The sequence below is a fragment of the Oryza brachyantha genome, chromosome 9 (assembly GCF_000231095.2).
Source record: "Oryza brachyantha chromosome 9, ObraRS2, whole genome shotgun sequence".
NCBI classification, from domain to species: domain Eukaryota; kingdom Viridiplantae; phylum Streptophyta; class Magnoliopsida; order Poales; family Poaceae; genus Oryza; species Oryza brachyantha.
Genome location: NC_023171.2, coordinates 13,555,195 through 13,579,178, shown reverse-complemented (window position 1 = coordinate 13,579,178; position 23,984 = coordinate 13,555,195). Strand labels below are relative to the sequence as shown.

General features: G+C 41.7%; 3 protein-coding genes across 3 annotated transcripts; 2 read left to right on the top strand and 1 right to left on the bottom strand.

The window, feature by feature from the left end:
* Positions 1-2,945: 2,945 nt before the first annotated feature.
* LOC102707521 (RNA-binding protein 2) lies at positions 2,946-6,525 on the bottom strand. The gene is made up of 6 exons (XM_006661398.3): positions 6,083-6,525; positions 4,851-4,939; positions 4,533-4,740; positions 4,204-4,265; positions 4,041-4,119; positions 2,946-3,940 (listed from the first exon to the last, which is right to left on the bottom strand). The coding sequence occupies exons 1-6, from the start codon at positions 6,309-6,311 to the stop codon at positions 3,840-3,842; spliced, it is 768 nt and encodes a 255-aa protein (XP_006661461.2). The 5' UTR covers positions 6,312-6,525; the 3' UTR covers positions 2,946-3,839.
* Positions 6,526-13,837: 7,312 nt separating this feature from the next.
* On the top strand, positions 13,838-16,669 carry LOC102716623 (NC domain-containing protein). The gene is made up of 2 exons (XM_006660803.3): positions 13,838-14,075; positions 15,731-16,669. Exons 1-2 carry the CDS (start codon positions 13,982-13,984, stop codon positions 16,444-16,446), a joined length of 810 nt encoding a protein of 269 aa, XP_006660866.1. The 5' UTR covers positions 13,838-13,981; the 3' UTR covers positions 16,447-16,669.
* A 3,261-nt stretch (positions 16,670-19,930) lies between these two features.
* LOC102707243 (UDP-glucose 4-epimerase 3) lies at positions 19,931-22,375 on the top strand. The gene is made up of 9 exons (XM_006661397.3): positions 19,931-20,198; positions 20,333-20,382; positions 20,484-20,619; positions 20,713-20,814; positions 21,025-21,252; positions 21,348-21,429; positions 21,545-21,627; positions 21,741-21,832; positions 21,975-22,375. Exons 1-9 carry the CDS (start codon positions 19,962-19,964, stop codon positions 22,069-22,071), a joined length of 1,107 nt encoding a protein of 368 aa, XP_006661460.1. The 5' UTR covers positions 19,931-19,961; the 3' UTR covers positions 22,072-22,375.
* Positions 22,376-23,984: the final 1,609 nt, after the last annotated feature.

Genomic DNA, 23,984 nt, shown 5'->3' with positions numbered 1-23,984 from the left:
ATTGCAAAAACGAATTTAATTTAGGCACATATCCTAATATTTCAGTTTTGGTTCAAGACACTCGCCATAAATTCAGTAAAGCTTAATAAGCGTATAGAAGAGATAAATATAGGGGTTAACAATATAAGCATATGATATGGGATGCATTAGGTAGCCATGCATGAGAGAAAAACCAGAATCTCTGTAGCTTGTACTGTGCTTAATTTACCTTTGACTTGTTCAGCAGAAAGCTGATGGAGTTCAAGACTATCTTTTCTGTCTAGGAAATTAAGCAGCTACCCGGAGTACATATATTATTAAGCTAAAATAGTGCTGGGAGACTATATTTGCTTTGCTTTGCTTTTTTTTTTCAAAAAGAAAAAGGAAGGGGCAGGACAACATGCATGAATAGTTTCTGTTGCGATTAAATAAGCGGGTGATGTTTGGCTTTTTCAAACAGTATATTTGTAAATTAAAAATAATTTATGAATAAAAATTTTATATTTATATTCTTAACGAGTTAAAAGCTAAGACTAAAAATAACGAGTTAAAAGCTAAAACTCTCAAACTTAACTTTAAATTTAAGGCCGAGAATTTACCTTATAATCATAGTCCGAACGGAAAAGACGAGAATTAATTGTTCGCGACCAGAGCTGAATTATTATAGTAGTGGTTGACCAACTCGGCTTTTGTCAGTCGTCACTTCACAATTCCAGTTTAAGAAATGTCATTCCGAAATGTAATCCAAGATAATATTGTACCATGCTACTCTCTGCAGTTTAAGAAACGTCATTTTGTATATAATCCATTTACAAATACCTTATTTTCCTCCGAATATACCCGCCTAACATAATAGTCTTGTGGTTTCGCTGTCACATAAATTAGATGTCAAAATTGTATGTTACACGGATTTGTTGATGACCAAAAAAGGAACGGTGACTGACAATGATACATTTTGAGAGAGTTTATTGATTGGATTTTTATCGTAAATTATCAATTTCATCACAAGTGTACAATGCATATTTTTCAGAAATGGAATTAACAAGCACTAACTTATAACAAGTGGTTTAAACAATGCAGTACAATTTTATTCTAGGGAATTTTATTTTTGTTTCTTCAATCAGAAGTGGTCCATGAAGACCTGAACTGTATGTGTGCCGTGGCTGCCTTCAATTCCAGGCTTCTGAAGAACAGAAAATACCAAGAAAAATCCAGGTCCAAACATATTATCATCTTCCTGGATAAACTGATCCATGCATCACGGTTGGAATTGCGTCAGGGCCAAGGTTTTTTCCTCTGATTCGGTCATGCAGGCAAAACCCCAAAAAAAAAAGAAAAAAGAAAAATCAAATCCTCTTTGCAATTGCTTGCAAGCCTTTCAAGCGTGCCGTCACTGTCGTCGCCTTTAGCTCACAGCAGTATTCTTACGCAATTGCAGCAGTAAACCATGCGTGCCATACGGTATTTCTTCCCGTATTCGCAAGCAAAAGAAAGAGACGGGACCAACTGAGCTGCTGCTGGCTACGTGATCGCACTGGAAAATCTGGTGATTTCCTGGCAAGTTTCTCATCGTGTCGAAGGTGGCAGCTGGTTGCAACTGGGGTGAAAACTCTGAAGATTTTCTGTGGTGAATATTAGTATTAGCAGCTAGGTTGATTTTTTGTTTGCTACTATTCTTTTCTGGAAATTTTGAGGGTAATGGCCAATGTGTAGTGATTAGGGGTGTAAGTGGGCCGACCCGTCAACCCGCTTATAAGCCAATTAAACGGATAGTCCATCAGATTACCCGCTTAATTGACCTATAAGCAGATTCGCAGTCTTACCCACTTACACCCTTAGCCGGTGATTGGAACTGATTGGAAATTTCAGTGTCAGACTTAATTAAGGTGAAAACTCAGTAACTGATCAGGTCCTTGATGTACAAGCAGGTGTCAGGACTAGTTGGATGCTGTCGCTGTAGAAGAGAGAGTGTTAGGACCAGCGAAGTTGCATTATTCAAAGACACGGGCGAGTTCATCCATCATCAATTTATCATACGAAGTACGTGTATGTTAAATGTCCAAACAAATTAATACCAATTAACAACCTCACCTTTTCGCTTATACTTATACTTATAAACCAAATTTTAAAATTTTCACATTAAATTTTGAATTAATATTAAAGTTTTTTATTGAAAATTATTTTTCAACCTTAGCTTTGCTCGCTAAGAATACGTATATAAAAATATTATTCATAAATTATTTTTAATTTATAAATATGCTATTAACAATCACCCCATATGCTTGACAGCCTAGATAAGCTATCAAGCTGACATTACCAGAACAACAATTTATCTTTAGATACATGTTTTGGACTCTGAACCTCTTCTGATCACCAATAAGGACATGAAATTTACCAAGCTCACCTTGAACAAACAAGATAGATCGTGCAATATGTTAAAAAGGGTTCTCTTTACAATCAACAGCCATGTAAGTACGTGAGAGCATTTGCATTATTGCATAGTGTCCTTGGAGAACATTTCTTCACTCGATAACAACCAGGACAGTTATGCTATGCACTTTAGCTTTCTTCACATGATGAGAAGTATGCTTACCGTTGACGGCACACGTCAATTCCTACGTACCATATGCCTGCATTTTAAAAAAATAATGTAACCATCATACGGAGTACACCAGAATTTTCAAAGTACTGACATATTCCAAGGACAATCAACCATTGCTCCCCACTCTTTATGTTACTCCCTCCGTACCAAAATAAACCAATTTTTCATTTTTTACCTACAATTTTTAACTTTTCGTCTTATTTAAATTTTTTTTGCGATTGATATTTTTGTTTTTTATTAGATGATAAATCATGAATAGTACTTTATGTGTGATTAACTTTTTTCTAATTTTTTGAAAATTTTTCAAATAAGACGGATGATCAAACGTTGGACACAAAAACCGAAAAATTGGTTTTTTCTGGACAGAGGGGGTAAGTCATTACAACTTCAATGTCAAGGAGCACATGGAGTTGGTTTACACGACTTGCAGATGCAAAAAAAATGCATATCATTCTGTGCACAGCAATATCTACAGAAAAGAAAAAAGGGGCCTAGAAACAAGTATTGAATCATTGCTGAGTACATGCTGAAATACCCATATACAGCAGCTTATCCTTCTCAAGAAAACACAATGCATATTGTTGTCTCAAGTCATGCTACAAGCCTGCAGGTGTGTGATCCTGTTTGTTGGTGGGGATTCAGTCACATAGCATCTTCCAGGCCCAACACATATACTTCAGCCAACCTTTGCCTTCTGCAAAATAACATAAAGAAAGAGCCTTCAACCAGATATCAGCTTAGTGGACATATTCCAATTTGCTTTTGTCAAATACCAATGAAATAGCTACTGAGATATTTCAGTCCACAGGAACCACTGTAAGCCTATTTAAGGCAAGAAAAACTACTATGAATAGCCAAGGAAACTCACCAAAGTTTTTGTATAAGAAATATTCCTGCAGCAGTTTTGCAACATGAAATCAAGTCGCAAACATTTAAAGCCAGATAACACATGCATAACTTAGTATAATGTATGTGCCGATGCACCATGCATATACTCATTGCAATCATCCACAGCAGAATAGATACCATTCAGATCACACAGCACATGATTACAGTCTTTCAACCCAATCTACACACCCAACCAATTGTTAGCAACGCATCCATCCCAACCTACATGGCAGAATCTTGCAAAGCAACAACATTCAACACTAGCAGTGCATCAGAGTCAAGTTTGGACTAGCATTGTACATGATTTCTCCCGAGAGACCTCTTCTACAAATTTTGCTCTGCGTTATTAATTTAAGCAAGCCCAAGAAACTTATTTTCTACCACGAGGCCCACCAATTGGCCTCGTGCGAGAGAGGGACAATTCTATGCGCAGATTGGAAGACTGATGGTCATGTTCATCAAACTTATAGCCTGCAAGGTAAAACACCATAGTTTAGCCAAAGTCAAGCTTAAACTAGCATTAGAAGTCTGAAGTTTATTCTCAACAGGGAGAATATGATGTTATAATTACCTTGCAGAGTCTCCAGGGCAGAACGAGCTTCAGAAGGAGTTGCAAAATCAACAAAACATAAGAGATTATACCTTCCAGCCTGCAAAAGAGAGGCAATTTGACATATCTTGCTTGAAATAGAGGGAGAATTTGGTTGATAGGTATGGAGTAGCATTTAACTTACATGTCTAGATTCCTTGTTGACCAGTCTAACCTCACGGAAACCAGAAAAGGGGCGAAAGATATCTGCAGAAGCAAGAGTTAAGGGGCAAAAGCACCTACAAGGTACAATTTGAAGTACTTTGCAGAAGATGCATTCATACTTTGATTAATTATATAAAAGTATGATCTTAGTTTACAAACATAGAAAGACAAGAGCAGAACTTAACATTGCATCTAGTTTTCCTACAGTAGCAGAAGACATTCATGTGAATTGAAAAGCATTTCCAAGGTATCAAGGTGCATGAAATATGCAGAAAAACAGTAGTTGAAATATTTTAGATGAAAGGATACGTGAAACCTCCCTCTTCGTGCAGTTCGAAGGAAGTCCTTCGACATATAACGTACTTGATGCATCACGAGGGCTAGTGGCATTGGTCCTTGTAGCGCCAATATTTCTATTGTCCAGCCCCGTAGTGCCCATCATGTGGTTATTGTGCATTGGATGCCCGACCATCCCACCAAGTGGCATAGCACTTTGGTTAGCACCAGCATAAGGAATCTGCAACCAGCACACAAATACCATTTCGATAAGAAAGTTGCTAGCTTCAAATTAAAAAAAAACTTCCTTTCAAACAAATCAAATCAACAAACTTCTAATCGATATGCTACCTTATTGTTTAAGTGATGACCATATATAGGACTGGAACTTTGGCTCATTTTTTCAAGACAAGCACCATTTTCCTGACCAGAAGGCATGCCTGCAAACAAGGGTGTAAAGTGAAGTATTTAGATGCAAATCCCACTAGGAGAAAGTAAAGTAGGCCGACATTAGTAGAGTCTATCAATTTCTTTTCCTGTTCTATTTAAGAAACAAGTTATGATAAAAATGGGGTGTGATAGTAACAAGCATGTGAACAATAAATGAGACATGACAACTATAACATTATCTACCAACTAAAAACCGCCAAATCTATGTGCAGGTGGTAATCCTAATGCTCGTACAAATTTTCAGGTAGCTGTGCATAGCAAGCAATAATTCGCCAATACAATTGTACTAAAAAGGGAGTCAACTTTATAGGTGTGATAATAGATGCATGCAAAAATGGCGGTAAACTACGTAACGACATGCAGAGCCCTAAGCCAAACACCATAGATCCATGTGAAGATTATATAACCTTTTCACACAACAAATTCCTTTGTTTCATTGCTGGTTTTAGATTTCAGATTTGCAAACAGTTTGGTCATCACAATAGTCATTCCAGAGTTTTGCCTAGCACCTATAAAATATAATGAAAGGTCATCCTGCATTTGATCTAACATGTATTATATAAACCATGCTACACCAACTAACTTCAAGGAAAGCTTCAAGGTAAAGAATTAATATAATCTTGTAGATTACATATGTAAACTACTACTAGTTTCCATGTCACAGCCTTGAGGCTTTATCAGGAAAATATGATTTCATTTTGATGTATTCAAACAAACATCTTGGTACAATATAAACCATCTCAAAACTACAACTTGCTGTACCATTTCCTAGGACATATTTAATTGTACAACGTTGCAGGGGAAGCATATGATCTGCTTATTTAATAAGAGGACTAGCTTTCACTAAAAGCTACTCACTTGGTTCAGGAAAAATTGGCGTTTCCAACCGCCAAAATCTATTAAGCGCAGGACATTTTCAGTGTCCGAAGCATCAAATATTTCCATCCAGGGGTAGTAAAACCTCATCTATGTACAGCCTAAACCATAACAAAACCCATAGACATACACATCAAGCTACTAATGAACCTCTTATGATCATCTACTATAAGCTTTTCCATCACATAATTAACAAGCACGAAAAAAAACAATAATATATCAACAATCCGGAGGAATCGGGATGCGTGGGCACGAACCAAAGTACTCCGGGCGCTGTCTCTTGAACGACGGCACGGGGCCGGAGGGCGTCGGCGCAGCCACCGGGAACGCGGCCGGCGCCACGGCGGGCTGATACCCCTGCTGCCACATAGCCGCAGGCGCTGGAGCCGGAGCCGGAGCCGGAGCCGGCGCGGCCATCCCCACAGCCGGCGCCTGCTGGCGCGGGTCGACGACGTACTGCTGCGTCCAGTAGCTCTGGGCGGCCATCGCGATCGATCCGGGGGGCTGCGGCGGCGGGGAGGGGAGGGGAAGTGGAGAGAGGAGAGGGGGCTAGGGTTCGGGAGGAGGGGTGGGGAATGTGCGACCCGGGGGCGGCTTGTTTTGTAGCCATCGAGCGCGCCGCGCGCCCTTCATCAGTTACTGGTGCTGAGTGCTGACGAACGCAGGCAGCGACAGCACTCCACCAGCTGTCGCCGCGCTCCGGACCACCGGTGGCGGCGAGCGCCCGCGCGTGGAGCGCGAGGAGGGGAGGGGAGGAAGCAAGCGGCGCGCGGTGAGCACCGCGCCGCGCGCTGGTGTGGCCGCGGCGAGGGTGAGAGCGGCGCCGCGCGCGTGACGCCTCGAGGGAGAGGTGGGCCGTGATTTTTGTGTGTGGGGATTCACTTAATTTTGGGCCGGTATTTCGTGTGCAAATGGTACGAGTCCACTTTAAATCCCTCGTGTTGTCATCGAGTTTATAAAAACGTTCTTAAACCGCAAAACTAGATATATTGTGTCCTCGATTTTGTATCGAGGGGTGATTTTATTGATGTGGCAAGTTAACCTGGATCTACTTATACTGACTAGATGCTCATGTGGCAAAAAACAAAAGCGGGTCTCACGTGTCATTCTCATGCCTCTCCCCTATTCTCTCCCTCCTCTCTTCTTTGCTCCGTCCCCTCTCCCTCACTCCTCTCAGGCTGATGAGACCAGTGGTGAGGTGTGGGATGGTCAGTGGTGTGTGTCAGCCTGTGAGTGTGGTGACGCTACCGGTGACGGTTGCCTGAGGCACCCATCGTCATTGTCGCTAAAGAGCAAGGGGTTGATGTCTTTGACAAGGAGGAGGAGGGCGTCACATCATCCACATCCCAAATGGTACAACGTGACCGGTGGTGGCCGTTGGTGGCCCCGTGATGTCGCGACAAAGGATCATGGGAGAGAGCGTCGGCACCACAACTCGTGGATTCGTGGATGCTTCGGGTGCTAGGGCTCATGCACTGTTAGTGATAGGATCACAGGAAGAGAAGGATGCTAAGAAAAAGAGGACGGGGGGACAAGCTCGACTAGTTGGTGCTTCCCTCCTAGGCGACAAGAAGGGATGCGAGATGCCACTGAGAAAAGGCTAACAAGAGGAGACGAACTCAACACAACAACCGGTGATGGTTGCTTTAGATCTATGAGCTCTAGTAAGCCTGTGGGTTGGGCTGCCTTGTCTTCGAGCTCGAGCTAAGCAGCGTCATCGCAAAGCTCAAGATGCATCAGCGAACTCTCCACTCCCTAGTCTCGTCAGTCATTGCTCCCCTTCTTCAATCGTCGACAAAGAGAAGGGGAAAAGAGAGAGGGGGTGCAAAGCGTTGCCCTAGGCCGTCCTCCATGTTCTTTAGTGGGTGGTTGTATGTGCAATGTGGGAGAGGGGCAAAGCGGAAAGGAGGGTGTAGATAGGAGAGAGAATTATGTAGATGTCACGTCAGCAAAACCACTCATCTATACTTCCAAGGGACGTATTTTAAACGGGTTTTGCAGATTAGTGATGTGGTATATCTCATTTTGTGTTTTAAGGGCGTTCTTGGAACTCAATGACAAGATGAGAGATTTAAAGTGCACTTATTTCTAAGAAATTTGGTAGAGGTCGGATTACATGATGCTCAAGTAAATCAGTTTGCATGCTGCTCTAGTGTGCTTAATCGACACAAAAAGAAAATATGTGAAAACGAACAAGTTAATAATAAACAAGTGTCTGCAACACAATTAGATAAACACTTCGATAAAATGTAAAAGGCATAGTTTAGGGACACTTACATAATTTAAAGATGTGGTATATTCTTGTTGACCTCCCTCACCTCATGAAACTAACATCCATAAAATTTGTTTGCACAAATGTTGTTATAGTTACCTCGTTGAAACTTGACAACAACAAGAGCTTCAGATTCCAAGAGTTACAAAACCAACAAAATTCATTTTTCCTATAGTAGGAGAAGATGGTGCGTGATTTATGTGTTCAAAGTTATCCATGTGAATTGAAAAGCATTTCTAAAGTATCAAGGTGCATGAAATATACCGAAAAACAATAATTGAAATGTTTTAGATGAAAGGATACACGAAACCTCCCTCTTTGTGCAGTTTGAAGGGAAGTCCTTCGACATATGATGTACTTGATGCATCACGAGGGCTAGTGGCATTAGTCCATGTAGTGCCAATGTTTCTACTGCCTAGCCTTGTAGCGTCCATCATGTAGTTATTGTGAATTGGATATTCGACCATCCCACCAAGTAGCATAGCACTTTGGTTGGCACCAACATAAGGCATCTATAACATTATTATTGAAGTGATGGCATATTTTGGTAAGAATTTTGCTAGGCTCAAAATAACAAACCTGTAATCGATATGATACCTTATTGCTGAAGTGATGGCATATGGGGCTCATTGCTTCAAGGAAGGCACCATTTTCCTGACCAGAAGGCATGTCTACAAATAAGAGTGTAAAGTGATAAAATATTTAAAAGCACGTTCCACTAGAAGAAAATACATCATGCATAATTTGTGTACACTATCGTCGATATTTCTTCATTTCCATTTAAGAAGCAAGTTATGATAAAATGGGGTGCAATAGAACATATATGTGAATAGATAACTTTAAAGAAAGTTATTCCCTCCATATCAAAATAAGAATAATTACGGAAAGCAATATAGGCTTAACCAATTATCGCAATCTAAAGACAACATTTACACTAAAATTAAAGAGAAAAGGATAAAAATCGATAAATGTGGTAAAAAGTGGTGAGTGGTGACCAAATGCAGACACCAAACTGACGCTATGGTAGAAGCAATGGCGGACGACGGAAAAAATGTGCGGTCATAGCCTAGAATCATAGTGCTAATAATGCAAATAGAGAAGGCAAAATTCAAATCCAAGAATTTCAGTTATATTCTGTCACCTCATTTCTACTCCACCCATAGTGAAAAATCAAATGCCAAGAACCATGGACCGGAAGCTTCTTCTCCTCCATAATTATGTTCATAATGAGCACATAACCATGTAAAAAATGTAAAAGACATAATTACATTGGTACTTAAATCAAATGTAAAGGACACAACTTAGGGAATGATAGTATTTTGTAATACCACATAAAATAATATAAATATGACAACAAGGTATCATTTGGGCCAAGCCCAACCAACCACCTAGCTCAACAAGGCCTACTTGGTGGATGAAATGGTGAGTGCTGATGAAGCAGAGCACGACTATCGAATGCACACATAAAAAGGCAACAATGAGATGAGAATGCGGTGGGGATGGTGGAGGCATAAGGTGAGTCACCATGTTGCCAACCAATTGTATATGTTTTTTAAACCATATTCGTATTTAGTGCCATGTGTTTCTTGGATGAATAATTGAGGTGTATTGGTGTGGATTAAATGGGCTAAATTGTGCAAAACACATGGTGATTTATTGGTACTTACTGTTTGTGTGTAGTTTGTTGGTGACATGTGCCATGTGATGTTGCATGACATGGACATTAGTGCATGTTCATCATAATGGAGATGTTTACATAATGCATCGCGGCAATGCATGATTATTGTATAAACATTCGTAATGCATAATTGCATGTTCATTCATGTGGGGGTTCTCTAAAATCACTATAAGAATGTGTAGGGTATATATAGTGGGGAAAAACAAAATCATTTATTCAAATATGGTCATTGAGTTGAAGAACTAACAACGCCATCCGAGAATGACAAGTTATTTGACCCATCATACCATCAACAGCACTATAACTGTGTACACACAAATTTCCAAACAATTGCCCAAATGGTAACTAATAATATTATTGCTCGGTTCAGGATAGGTAGTGTAACAAGAAAACAACCTATTGATAAATGCTATTAAACGGAAATAGGAGGTAGCATTACTGCACTTTCAATAGTTGCATGAAGGACACGAAAGAATGTAGTATCATGAAAATCCTAAGCCTACCGATTAGATCTACGTGAAGTCATTGTCAATCAATTATAAATTTCATCATCTTTTTTGTCATAAAACAAACATTGCGAATTTCTTGATAAGAGAGGTTGAGATCATCTTCCTACCCCAAAATTGTAACTCTACAGGAAAAAAAACTCATGTGCAAATTTGCTTAACAAACTGAAAAGGTACGCTATGTTGAACCAATGCTTCAACACTCTACAAGTCAAACCATAATTAAAGAAGCATAACCTCCATTTTAAAGCAGCAGCCCAATCTTCTTGAAACTTAACAGGAAAACCTAGATTAAAGATCACAAATCAATGATGATAAGTGATCACTTCTATTTTAAACCCCATTAACAAAACCAGGTATCTAGATAACAACTAGCAGTTGCACTGATGCTTTAAAAAGTCACAATCAAAATAATGAACAAAACATTGCGTACCTCCATATTAAACTACATCCAATAACTTGGTTACCTCTTAACATCACCAGGAAAACATGAGGCTACTCGACGATGTGTATGCTTCTTGTTTAATTTATACAAGTAGCATTTTTTTTCTATTTTAAACACTAGAAGCTTATATCAACCTGACAATAATAATAGCTGCAACTAACAATATTAATAGAAAAAAAATACCATATGTCTCACATCAAATATATCGATCGCCTGCATTGAAATATATGTTTAAGAAAACAAAGAGGGGATCCTCTAGCATTCTATTTCATATGTGCCAATTTAAGGTAGAAAAAACAGGAGTAAAGTGCTAGCACGAACCATAGTCTAGATGGTGACAATTGGAATAGAGGAGAACTAGTGAGCAAATGCAGTTGTGCCTCAATAGCATCCTAGGCTCAGCTTGTTGGGGCTTCAACAACATATTTGGTGGATCATAGCCACTATCTTGCACTTGTCGATGGTGGTGCCATCATCATAGCTCCAGCATGTGGAGGTTGTATCGTTATCACAATTCACAAATCCACCTCATAGGGGTGGGGCATCAATGCCACCATCGTCGCTCTCAGCCACCCTCCCATCGACGCATTAGCGCTAGTTTGGTTACACCGGTAAACAGAGGCTCTGGTGGCAAGCATCATATATAGTTGTGGATGGCCTTCTCTCGCATCTAGCCGCCGGGCATACCTGTCGAGTCTAACTCTACCCCAACGCTAGAGGAACGGGCTAGGGTTTGGAGAACCGAGGAATGCAGGTGGAGGAACGTGCATGGCATACAGAGGCGAGTTCCCAAAGGTTGGCGGGCCCGCGCCGATCATCAGCTTTACCTCCGGAGCCTCCGGTCTCCGTGGAAGGGTGGTAGTGGCGAGACGCGGTGGCGATGGCTAAGCGCAAGGCAGATGGAGTATTCAGGGGAGTTGATGGGCTTCGAACATAGACCTAAACTGAGATACGTGGCATTGTCACGTTTGCAGGATTCCCTATCCGGTCCAAGTTGTTATTGGTGGGCCGGATCCCAAAAAAAGGGCCCACCAATTTATTCGCGGCATGGCGGCGGCGAGGCTCGCCGGCTCCGCCGCTGTTACAGCTTACAAGCTAGCTGCATCATTTTTGTTCGACGGAGCGGCCGATTCTTCGTTCCAGACGCCGGCGCCGGACGACGACGGCCGCCGCCTCGATCGGATCAGACGTACATCTGATTATTAGTTAGTTTAGCTCCAAACTCTCATCATCGAATGCAATCGAGTTTCTTCTGGTTGCTTGAGAAATGTAATCTAGTCGCTACACCTGAAATATTTATATTTACAACTTGGAATGAAATATTTATATTTTGATAATAAATATAGTATTTGCAACTTTATAGACTTAAATGATATAAATGATATTCATTTGATCCACCTTAATTAGTTGGTGCACATTACTTCTTTTCAGTGTCACATCAAGTCACAAAATTAGGTAAGCAGGGCAGTGGTGGTGACACGTGACAACGCTCGATTGTTTTTAGTTTAGCTATAATCTCCTCCTCTTTATTAAACAAAAGGCTACCGATGCTGCAGTTCCGTTTCCAAGTGCTCGCATCCATGACACAGAAGAGTTTGATCGGTGGTCACTTCAGCTTTGCCAAAAGTCCCAATGGCACCATCATTGTTCAGTTGGCTAAAGTTTAGCGTCACTTTCCTTCTGTCTGTAAACAAATCTCAGCCCATTTTGCGACGATCATGACCAAGAACATCTCTTTTTTCTCAGATTTAAGAAACAATCAGTGGCATCCCCATCAGCTGAGTTCATCGGAGTGCCCATGACAGGCAGCAGGTGTCCAGGTGACCGGTAACTCCGGCAATGGCGATATGCTCGGAGCTCGTCATCACTCGCTGCACACTACTTGTCCTGTTGTCCATGCCGCCCACGGGTTAGGTGCGCGACCGGAGTTGCTGGCCAACCTGCACGACACGAGAGTCTCGCCTCTGTGGTTCTTGGCCACCTCGCCTCGCAGTTTAGGGCCCCTTTAATTCATTAAAAATTTATAAAAATTTTAGAGAATTTTATTTTTATAGAAATTTTTTTCTACAAAACCCTTTAAATCAAAGGAATGAACCATGTAAAATCCTATAAAATTCATTGGAATGTCTCTTCTCATACAATCTCATACAAGTTTTGAAAGAAATTTAACAAGAGGTAGAACCTCGCGGAAAAAAATCGTTTGAGTCTTTTTGTCTCTCCTCAAATTCCGGTGTTTTTTCTGTGGTTCAATCAAACGATCATTCGTACGTTTTTCCTATGTTTTACAAAATTTTGTTTTATACTTGCATTCTTATCAGAATGCTATGATTTTTTCTATTCCTCCGTTTTTTTCATTTCTTTGAATGGGCCGTCAAGGTCGGTAAAAAACGGAAACAATTAAAAAGATCAGTTGAAATACAAAGGATTGTTACAACAATTTTGGAGGATTTTATCTCGCTGATTAGTTTTTCCTATGGAGCTTTTCGATTCGTGGGAAAAAAGGATTTTCTCATATGATTTTCCTTCCCGACCTCGTGTACTGTAGATTTGGATTTAAATGGTACGAAAACTTTCTCAATACCGATAATGTTTTAAAAAACAATATAAAGATAATACATGTTGTTTGACTAGTTTTGTTTTTAATATTAGTGAAGTTTTAATAAAAAATCATAAAATAATAAATAATTAACCATTTTCACAAAAAATACTACTCATATAATCTCATACCGTTTTTACGCGCTACACATATGGTCTCCTCCACAAAAGACTAATCAGGGCACGAAAATAGAAAGCCATCATAGTATAATTAATTAAGTATCTAGCCATTACAAATTTAATAGATTAATTTGATTTATTAAAATAATCTTTATATAATTTATTTAAAATATATATCGTTCCGTTCGAAAAATATGTGCATCTTTCCACCGTGATTTTCCCCCATATTTTCGTGGTCGTCTCGACGCGGCAGCCGGGTTGGGCCGGTGGGAGCACAGCGACCGAAGCCGAGGAGGCGCTCGGCTCGACGCAGCGCCGCGGTGCGGCCGTGCCTGCTTTCTACTACTAGTGCAGCGACATTCGCCCCAACCCCTCGCCTCCTCCTCCTCTTCCTCTTCTTATAAAGGCCCCGCGCCATTCGCCATCCCCCTCACTTCCGCTCGCTTTTGCTGCCATGGACGGGTAGGAAGGAGGCCAGAGTGGCGGTGCCGACGCGCGGTGGGAGGGAGGAGGGAGGAGGAGGAGAGGGCGGCGGCGGAGATGGGGCTGCTGTCGAACCGGGTGGAGCGGTCGGAGATCAGGCCGGGGGACCACATCTACACCTGGAGGGCCGTCTACGCCTACTCCCACCACGGTACATGCACGCCCATTCCCTCCCTCCCTCCTCCTCGGATGCTTGAATTTTCGCCAATGGCGATGTCGGCGGCGGCGGCTGTTTTCGGCGCTGAGTTTGGGAGCAAATCCGGCGGTTCTGTGGCTCCTCCGGCCGGCGGCGCTTCGAATTGTCTCGTGCGGTTGACGTGTGATCGAATGCTGTTGACTTGACCGGGGGAATTCTGGCTCACTCGAGTCAATGGGGGAATTTTTTTTCCTCTCTCCGCCCGCTGGGTTGGGAACAAATCCGACTGCTTTTCCGGCGCTATCACTTGGTGGGCGCTAGTGTCGGCCATCAGAAGGGCTCAATATTTTGCGATCTGAAATTTTCGGGTTGCGGCTGTCTCTTGCGTAGTTCATCGGTAACTGAAGAGCATATCTTCGTCCCGGTGTTGCCGTCCTGTCAAATTTGGGGTTTCTTTCGCCTCATGCTTCCTGCGTGATGTACAACTCTCGAGCAAACCCCTCTGCTTGAAGCACCCGATCACGTGGTTGGTAGGAGAATTGCGTCAGCGATCCAAGTCTCTGATTGTCCAGGCTTGCAAGGCACAGTTACTGCTTGCAAATTCGTAGAACTCTCAATAGTGGCGCACCAATCATTGTGTAGGGTTGATGCCATGTTTCTGCTTCTTTTTTGTGCTTGTTATGCGTAGAATTGAGGGTTCAACTGAATTGCCCAAACTCTATCGTAAATCCTTCCAGATGGATCGGATGCCACATGCTGTGTCTGGTGCTTCCCATATAGAACAAATGACACTTGTGGCTGCTCACCTACTGCTGACCAACTTGTCTGTCTGCATCTGTGCTTCGCTTCTCTGTGTGGAAAATAGCCTTCTTTTTTTTAGGGTAAACCTTCTTCTTGTTAATTCGAGGTTGCTGGCAACAAAAAAAATACCTTAAGGCTGGCCCTATACTGTACTGAACCTGACAGGTGACTTGTTTAATAGTACTAGTACCAGTGATTTCGTAGCCGAAAACTCAAGTCACCTTAGTATCCTATGATGGCTACTTTGATTAATTGAGATCTTGATGTCATGTTACCATGTTGATCTTCGATCCTTACCTGTGTATTTACCGGAGCTGTTTTGCTGTGCATCTCTTGAATTTACACAGCATAGTATTTTCTTCTCCATTTACGAAGCGTAAGGACGCTTCTACAGTTCTACATTGTGACACTATGCGCTACATTGTTCCCCTAAATGGAGACTGTTCTGCATCAAGTGCATTTCATTGGCGGATGTAGTGCTTTTTCTATTGTAGTGGACCTTTATGCACATTTAATCAAGGCCACATCTAGAGAGGACATGGTGTGGGTTTTGCTGCTTTTACACATGACAACCTGGATGAAAGGCCTGCAATATATGCAAAAAACTGTTTTGCCTGCATTCTGCTCTTTAAGAAATATTTTGACTGTCAAGGGTATATTTGTATTGGCAAAGGGATAGACATGTTACCAACATGCCGATTCCTTCAGCCATCAGCTAGTGTGTGTGTTTCTGTTGGAATGATAACTATCCACTGAAACTAAGTTCTCACCCTCAGTTTTATAGCCTCAAATGTTCCTTAGTTGTATATTTCTTAAGATATTTTTCAAGAACTTACTCTGGCCATGTTCTTGTTCAACTGGCACAACAGGTATTTATGTTGGAGGAAGCAAAGTGGTTCATTTTACTCGAAAGAAAGAAGCAGAATCTGGCTCAGATTCATCCAATTCGACCTCCAGCCTATTATTAGAGTCTTCATCAGAGTGCCCAACATTCCCAGATTGTGGGTTTCAGCTGCCTGATAGTGGTGTCGTCCTCACCTGCTTGGATTGCTTCCTTCGGAATGGCTCTCTATACTGCTTCGAATACGGAGTGCCATCAGCCGTTTTCCTTGCTAAGCTGCGTGGAGGAACCTGTACAATTGCACAGTCAGACCCGCCAGAGGTTGTCGTACACAGAGCCATGTACTTACTTCAGAATGGCTTTGGAAATTATGACATATTTGAGAATAATTGTGAGGACTTCGCACTCTACTGCAAAACTGGGCTTCTACCTGCTGAGGAACCTGGCATTGGGACAAGTGGGCAAGCATCTTCGGCGATTGGTGTGCCATTGGCAGCTCTTCTGTCCACTCCACTTAAGCTTTTTGCTGCTGGTCCACTTGGAATGGCCACTGTCACAGCTGGGATGTACTGTGCTGGTAGATACATCACTGACATAGGAGTGAGAAAGGATGTGGCAAAAATTGAAGTGGAAAATTTATCATCACACCTTGGTAGACACCTGATTGAGGATGAAGGATCAGTGAACATACGGTCAGAGAAACCAAAAACTCTGCTGCCTATGAAGAGAAAACGTGAGAGGTGATGATGACTATATACTGCCTATCGTTCATAATTGGTGCAGAACTGTGCATATTTCAAAATTTATTATTCGCTATAATAAGTTCGATATAGATATGTACCTGTGAAGTGGTTCAGTTAAAAGCCACACTTCACATGATCAATTGAAACTACATTCGAAACAGAACATGTGATGGAAATTGGACAGTTGAATCATTGAAGTAAAAGGAGTTATTTACCGTTCTATGAATATGCAACTCACATTCTGGGGCTTTTCATGTTCTGCTATTTAACAGAATTTTTTCTTACCTGGCATGGGAGTAATATACTAATATAGTTAAAAGTATTGTTGAGGACTCATTGTATGGGGTTATGTTAACTAGATAAAATTCAAGCACTAAAGAGTCCAGACAGAGAAGGCAAACAATGGAAGCATGACATTGTTTGCTTTCACTTTCATCAGGTATTATGTACCAGTATATCTTTTCCCCAGACCTGATCATTGTAAAATGACAGCTTGTCATGACTCCACCACATAGGAAACTTCAGTACTTTCTGCATGTTGGGGAGATCTACAAGAACAGGGCAAAGATGCCTGCTTTTTTCCTATGGGAATTACCACACCTTCATAGCCTTTACCATTCTCTTTGTGCCTAGCCTTTAATCATTCGATTGATCTGGTAGACCCCCCCTGATCAGTTACTTTTCCCCTTTGTTTTCCATTTGACATTGTCCTGGATGGCTGGATTGATTGAAAAGAGGCTGGCCACATTGTGTATTCAGATCTGTGGTATGGACTGAGACGTGGCCAGTGCTGGGACCGTTCTTGTAATAGCTTAATTTCTGGTACGTCATCATCTGAAAACAGCTGAACTGAGCTACCATTCCAATACGATACTGAAAACTAGAACAAATTTGAATCCTATATATGGCCAGAATTGTAAACAGTATTATCTTTAATTCATATTATAAGATTTTTTTGGCTATGATTAGATTTATCTATTGATCAATATATATTATTTATATATGTGTGTATAGATTCATTAACATCCATATAAATCTAGGCGATACTGTTTCATAAAATAGAGATCATAAGAAATAACAGATTTGACGACAATGCTTGATCGGCCGGAAATTTATGAGGCTAATGAAACCGTTTGTAGGCCTTTTTTTTTAAACAAAAAACACAGTATAACACGTGTATACTTGTCCCATGAACTTACACATGCATATCATAACTTATAAGTAATTTTAAAGATTGGACCAGCCCATATCTTTAAGATCGATAAAGTCACCGCTGTACAGTCTGTAAGGTATGCCTATTATCAAAAGAATAAATAGGCGTAAATACGAGCCACTCATCCTAAATCTGAATTTAACTCGGGTAGGCTTGTTTCACCGTAAGAAACCTAACTAGTCGAGCTAAGCTCAATTTGCTGTGATTTTTACAGTACTCAGCAGTGGATAAAACTTGTACTCCCTAGCTAGCCTCCGGTAGTCTGGTGTGCCGGTCACTACGCAGGCGTAACGGACGGCTACGAAATGGGCCAAACAATAATAGGCTAACGTGTGTAAGTTGTCATGACGGCCCACATCATCTCACCGGAGATAGATCTCACGGCCCATTCAGCATCAGAGAGAATTATCCCCGTTAAAGGCATCGAGTTCGTTCTTAATTTGTTCCGATTTTGCATATCTTTCTGCAATCAAAGAGAATCGGTTTTCATGTCTATCCAATTATTGCAGGACAACAGAAACCGTCACCTTGAATTTGGTTGGGTAGCTTTCGTCGTACCGTTGCTTCTCTGTGATTAAGTCTTGGAATGGTCAACAAGTAGCCAGCCATTATAGAGGATGAGAGGAAAAGAAGCTAAGAATGTGATGCCAAGCATTAAACTATCCGCCGTGGTTGTTTCTTCTACTCCACTGCTTTCTGAATTCTGCGGTAGTGCGGAGTAAAGCCCGTCTTCCTTTTGCTCCAGGATTCATGTACTCCCTTCATTCCAAAATATGTTTGACTCTCCGTTTTATTTGAAAAAATTATGATTAATATTTTTTATTAGGTGATAAATTAGGTGTGACTAATTTTTTAAAAAAAATTGAAATTTTTTAAATAATACAGATGGTCAAACGCTGAACACGAAAACCAAAAAATTGGTTTTTTTAATGGAGGGAATAACGCATAAAAACCACTAGTAAACCGATGGGACCTTTTTTAAAAAAGATTCACCGGGAAAATCCATGCCCTCATCTTTTCGCTTCTACTTACATTTATAAAATAAAATTAAATTTTAACGTTAAATTTAGAGTTTTTTATCGTGTTTTATTTTTAGCTCTATTTTAGATTGTTAAGAATACATGTATAAAGGTTTTACTTATAAATTATTTTATATTTACAAATATGTTGTGAAAACGCCAAATGATCACCATCCGAGTAATATCGGACTAATCCGGGAAGTTTGAACCAGCTTGCATCAGTCTCGATAACCTTGCTTATAGGCGCGTGACCGAAATAGTTTCAAACCGGCCTAAAGCTGGGTATCGAAAGCGATAGAAGTTTGTCCAAAAATAAATTGGATAGTCAAATTGTACGATAAAAATTTTTGGTTCCCGTTTGAGCCCACAGCTTAGATAAGCGAGCAGACCAATCGGAACACGTATCCTAAACCCCAATGACGTCATCATGCTACGTACTATACCATGGATGGATAAATAACTTATCCAAACACATGATATTGACATGCACACGCAGTTATCCTGGCCTTCCATGATTCCGCCTCCAGGATAACTAGCAGAATGGCGTTTCCGTGAGCACACACGAGATATAAAGAGATTTGTTAGCTCATCACCGGTTAGGCCGTGGATTCTCACTTATCCCATTTTTACATGTTCATTAGGACCGTGGTTGGATACGTGGTTAAGTTGAGATGATAAACTTTTATATAATAAAATGTTTTATAAAAACTCATCGGTTAGGCTGCGTTCTAACTTCATTACTAAACGAGATTTTCGTTTTTACGCGTGCGCTTTCTAAACTGCTAAACATTATATTTTTATAAAAATTTTCTTTCAAAAATTGTTTTAAAAATCATATTAATCTATTTTATAATTTATTTATAATTATAATTAATTAATTAATCATGTACTAATACGCGTATGCAGAAACCGAAAACTATATAAATGTGAAAAATTACAAACCATATCAAAAACCATTTATGACGCAAAAATGATATGATATCGCTTCCAACCGTTTTCGTCGAAGGATATTCCACCGGCGTTGATACGGGTCAAAACAAGAAAACGGCACGACTGCATATGACACGAGAACTCGCCGCGATCCCCGCCGTTCTCTTTTCCAACAAGCACGCGATCGACCCGGCGACACACACACACACGAGAAAACGGACGCCGCCACCGCACCGCACCGCACGGCGTGCCGCGCGTGACCCTCCCCCCTCCCCGCCATATAAAATCTCGGCAAACCCGCGCGTCCGCCGCACGGGATCACCACCAGCAGCAGCACCACCACCACCACCGGCGATGGCGAACGGCGGCGGGGGAGCGGGGAACGGGGAGGCGAGGAAGGCGGGTGCCGGGGCGAGCGTGCTGGTGACCGGGGGAGCCGGGTACATCGGGACGCACACGGTGCTGCGGCTGCTGGAGAAGGGGTACGCCGTCGCCGTCGTCGACAACTTCCACAACTCCGTCCCGGAGGCGCTCGACCGCGTCCGCCTCATCGCCGGCCCCGCCCTCTCCGCCCGCCTCGTCTTCATCCCCGTACGTGTACTCGCGCGCTAGCTCGCTCAACCCACGACGTGTGCCTTGGACTTGTGCACCCGCGCGCCCATCCTGAGCGAGGTTGAGATTGAGATTGCTTCTGTTCGTGTTCGTTTTTTTTTTTTTTGGTTCAGGGGGATCTCAAGAGCAAGGACGACATGGAGAAGGTGTTCGCCGCCAAGAGGTTGGGACTGGATCGTCTTTGTTCCTCGATTTCATTTCCGCACGTAATCGAACGCGTCGTCGTCCATCACTCCATTGATCGCTACGGTTTTGTACGTTCAGGTACGACGCCGTCATCCACTTCGCCGGGCTGAAGGCGGTGGGGGAGAGCGTGGCGCACCCGCAGATGTACTACGAGAACAACGTCGCCGGCACCATGAACCTCTACGCCGCCATGACCAAGTACGGATGCAACAAGGTACTGTACTCTACATGCCCGCCTGATTGAGTGATTGGTTCCAAATGCGTGTTTCCATCACTCAAAAACTTACATGGACATGCTGCTACGCAGATTGTGTTCTCGTCGTCGGCGACGGTGTACGGCCAGCCGGAGAAGACCCCCTGCGTCGAGGACTCCAAGCTGAGCGCTCTCAACCCATACGGCACCACCAAGGTAATACAATATTGCATATGCCATATCCATTGTGATAAGCAAGCATTGCTCCCGTCGTCACGCACGATTCGCTGGGCCGATTCGGTGATTCCGATGCCCAAGGGCGACGGCGATCGAGCGATGGCCTGGACACCATTGCTTTTGCCGTCGCAGCTTTCCTTTCTAACGGCATTGATTCTCTCTCTCGCGCGCGCGCGCGCGTGCCACCAGCTCGTCCTCGAGAACTACTTCCGGCAGGTGCAGGCCGCCGACCCGGAGCTGAGGGTGATCCTGCTCAGGTACTTCAACCCCATCGGCGCTCACCGGAGCGGCGACATCGGCGAGGACCCCAGGGGCATCCCCAACAACCTGCTGCCGTACATCCAGCAGGTCGCCGTCGGCCGGCGCCCCGAGCTTAACGTCTACGGCGACGACTACCCCACCAGGGATGGCACCGCGGTGAGCACCATGATCCCAACACTACGGATGAATCTTCTTTCCGGCATCAATGGAGTGAAGCAAAATTTTAACAGTTTGATATCTATCATCCCCAGATCAGGGATTACATACATGTAGTGGACCTTGCTGATGGCCACATTGCTGCACTAGAGAAGCTCTTCGCTACTCCTGACATTGGTACATCAATCGATGCCCCCAAACTTATATGAATGTTCTTTACTCCATAAACCGGTCGATGTTTATCGAATCAATATTTTATCTCTGTTTTAATCTTGATTGATTTTTCTGTCAGGTTGTGTGGCTTACAATCTAGGCACAGGATGTGGAACAACCGTGCTCGAGGTGGTGAAGGCGTTCGAGGAGGCATCCGGAAAGGTGATAATTTTTATATTGCATTAAATCCATGCGTGCATGGATGATATTTGCCTCATCTGAAATCCCAATCTGAAATGCGCTCGAAACTGACGTTTCTGGCTGTGAAACCACAGAAAATTCCTATCAAGATTTGCCCCAGAAGGCCTGGAGATTGCACTGAGGTCTATGCTTCCACTGAGAAGGCCAAGAAAGAGCTCGGATGGAGGTAATCTATGATTCGCTACAGAACCATCACAAAATCTGTTCGACCCTTTTTTTTCAGCTCACTCTTTAACTGACACTTCAAAGATTGTGCGTGTGATGGAAATTTATTCCGATTGTTTTATGCTGAATTGTTCTGGTTGCAGTGCTCGGTTTGGGATAGAGGACATGTGCAGGGACCAGTGGAATTGGGCCAGGAAAAATCCGTACGGATACAGCGGCGATGCTGATGAGAAGAATTAGGATGATTGATCATATTACACAACTTATACATATAACTTATAGAGTATCAAATTGTCCATGGTCGCATGAGATGTGGCTAGAAGATCTCAATAAGACGTGTGCTTCCTAAGTTTAGTATACTATTACATCATTGTTTCTGGTCGAGTCATCATACCTGTAATTTCAGATATTAGCGAATATTAATCTCTTTTAGCGAAAGATATACTAGCAAATGAATAGAACAATATCCTCCACTGGCTTATTTTTTTGGTTCTGGTTGGATTGCATGCACCCTCAAGCTGGGCTGTTTAATGAGTTTGGCCCATGGGTCACGATATGTTGGAGGCTCGCTTTATTTAGGCTTTTAGACTTATTGGCATAAGCTTTTAAGCAACTTTTCGACTAATATGGCTATGGTTTATAAGTTGGTAACTATAAAGTTTTAAAGTTAACAATGGGGTGCTATATCTATTCTACAAAATTTATGCAGCCTAATGTAATCACCTAGGCTATAGGGGTTAAGAAACTTCTCCCTACTGCATACAAATCAGAGTGGTGGATTAGCACCTAATGACCAAGTATTAGCTAAAAAAATTAAAAACTAAATCAATACAATTTTTAAAGCACCTCTCGTATAGATTTTTTAAAATAAAAGTACAGTATTGACCTCACGCCAATCCATTCAACCAGCGCAAAGGAATATGGTTCTCATACAACATTTGGTTAGTGTGTATTAACAAAGACAATCTCAGCCACTAATGTAGGCATCACTGGCAAACAATCAAAAGAGTACTAATAAACGGGAAACGTTGTTCCTCCATTGTTAGTTTTCTACCCACAGATCACTTGCAGCTTCTTTAGGAAATAGATGTAGATGTATCTAAAAAAAGGGCGGAATGGATATAAGCAACCAAACAACTTTTGTCATCGATCTCTCGAGGGGGCATTTTGTCTCTACGCTACTCCTATTTTCCAACAACATTTTTGTCTTTAAACACTAGCTAGCACAATGCATGGCCACTATGCTACTTCCTTAGCATACCTAGCATATTAACACTATGTTATTTTCACCACAGAACCCATCGACACATATTTGTTGATGATTCTCTCTAAGACTTTTTCTACCAACATCACCATTCATTGTTACTACACCTCCTCTCGGTACTACAGCTATAACTGACCCCTAATGTCACCACATATACAAAATTACACAAACATAGAATATTAGTGTCTTAATTAAGGAGTAGTATCATTCATACACAAGTGAGACGCAAAAGATAAGGTGCTTTACGAAAATTAACTCGTGTATTGGGGGGCACTATTTTGGAAAACACCAGCTCGCTTGCTTTCCCTCTGGACAACTTTCTCCTTTCTTAACAGGGCCCCTAGTACTTTTTATGGTACAGTCCCCCCGCCTCACTAAAAAAACAAAATCAAGACTAAATAAAAAAAACATATCAGGACTAAAGCCCTCATGTCTAAAAAAAAAACTAAATCATTACTTTTGCCATTACCACTGGTTTAGTTGTAATGAAATGATGGAAATTGCTTAAAATATTCGGTTACTTTTCTCATAGTAAAATTCACAAATATGCAAGTATTTTGACTAAACTATCACAAAATAACATATTTAAGGCGTTGTATCACAAACCTACCGATTTAACACTAAATTTATCATAAATCTACATATTAAATAATGAGGTTATCATAGAACTTTAATTCACTAACGCTACTATTATGTTGGAGTTATAAATATTGTGGTTTTGTGATTAAGCTACCACCAAGCATATGATTTTATGATAGTTTTACTAGTAAATATGTAGTTTTGCAATACTCAATCTCAATTCTGTATTTATTGGATAATTTTGCCACTAAATCGTTTATGATAGACGGTCTTAAATATATAATTTTGAAATAGTTGGATCAAATTAACT

Coding starts and splice junctions, on each gene's coding strand:
- LOC102707243 (XM_006661397.3), top strand. CDS start 19,962: ATGGCGAACGGCGGCGGGGGAGCGGGGAACGGGGAGGCGAGGAAGGCG. Junction 20,199..20,332: donor CCCGCCTCGTCTTCATCCCC/GTACGTGTACTC, acceptor TTTTTGGTTCAG/GGGGATCTCAAGAGCAAGGA. Junction 20,620..20,712: donor CCAAGTACGGATGCAACAAG/GTACTGTACTCT, acceptor GCTGCTACGCAG/ATTGTGTTCTCGTCGTCGGC.
- LOC102716623 (XM_006660803.3), top strand. CDS start 13,982: ATGGGGCTGCTGTCGAACCGGGTGGAGCGGTCGGAGATCAGGCCGGGG. Junction 14,076..15,730: donor CTACGCCTACTCCCACCACG/GTACATGCACGC, acceptor CTGGCACAACAG/GTATTTATGTTGGAGGAAGC.
- LOC102707521 (XM_006661398.3), bottom strand. CDS start 6,311: ATGGCCGCCCAGAGCTACTGGACGCAGCAGTACGTCGTCGACCCGCGC. Junction 4,940..6,082: donor ACAGCGCCCGGAGTACTTTG/GTTCGTGCCCAC, acceptor CCTTGTTTGCAG/GCATGCCTTCTGGTCAGGAA. Junction 3,941..4,040: donor TGCCCTGGAGACTCTGCAAG/GTAATTATAACA, acceptor TTTACCTTGCAG/GCTATAAGTTTGATGAACAT.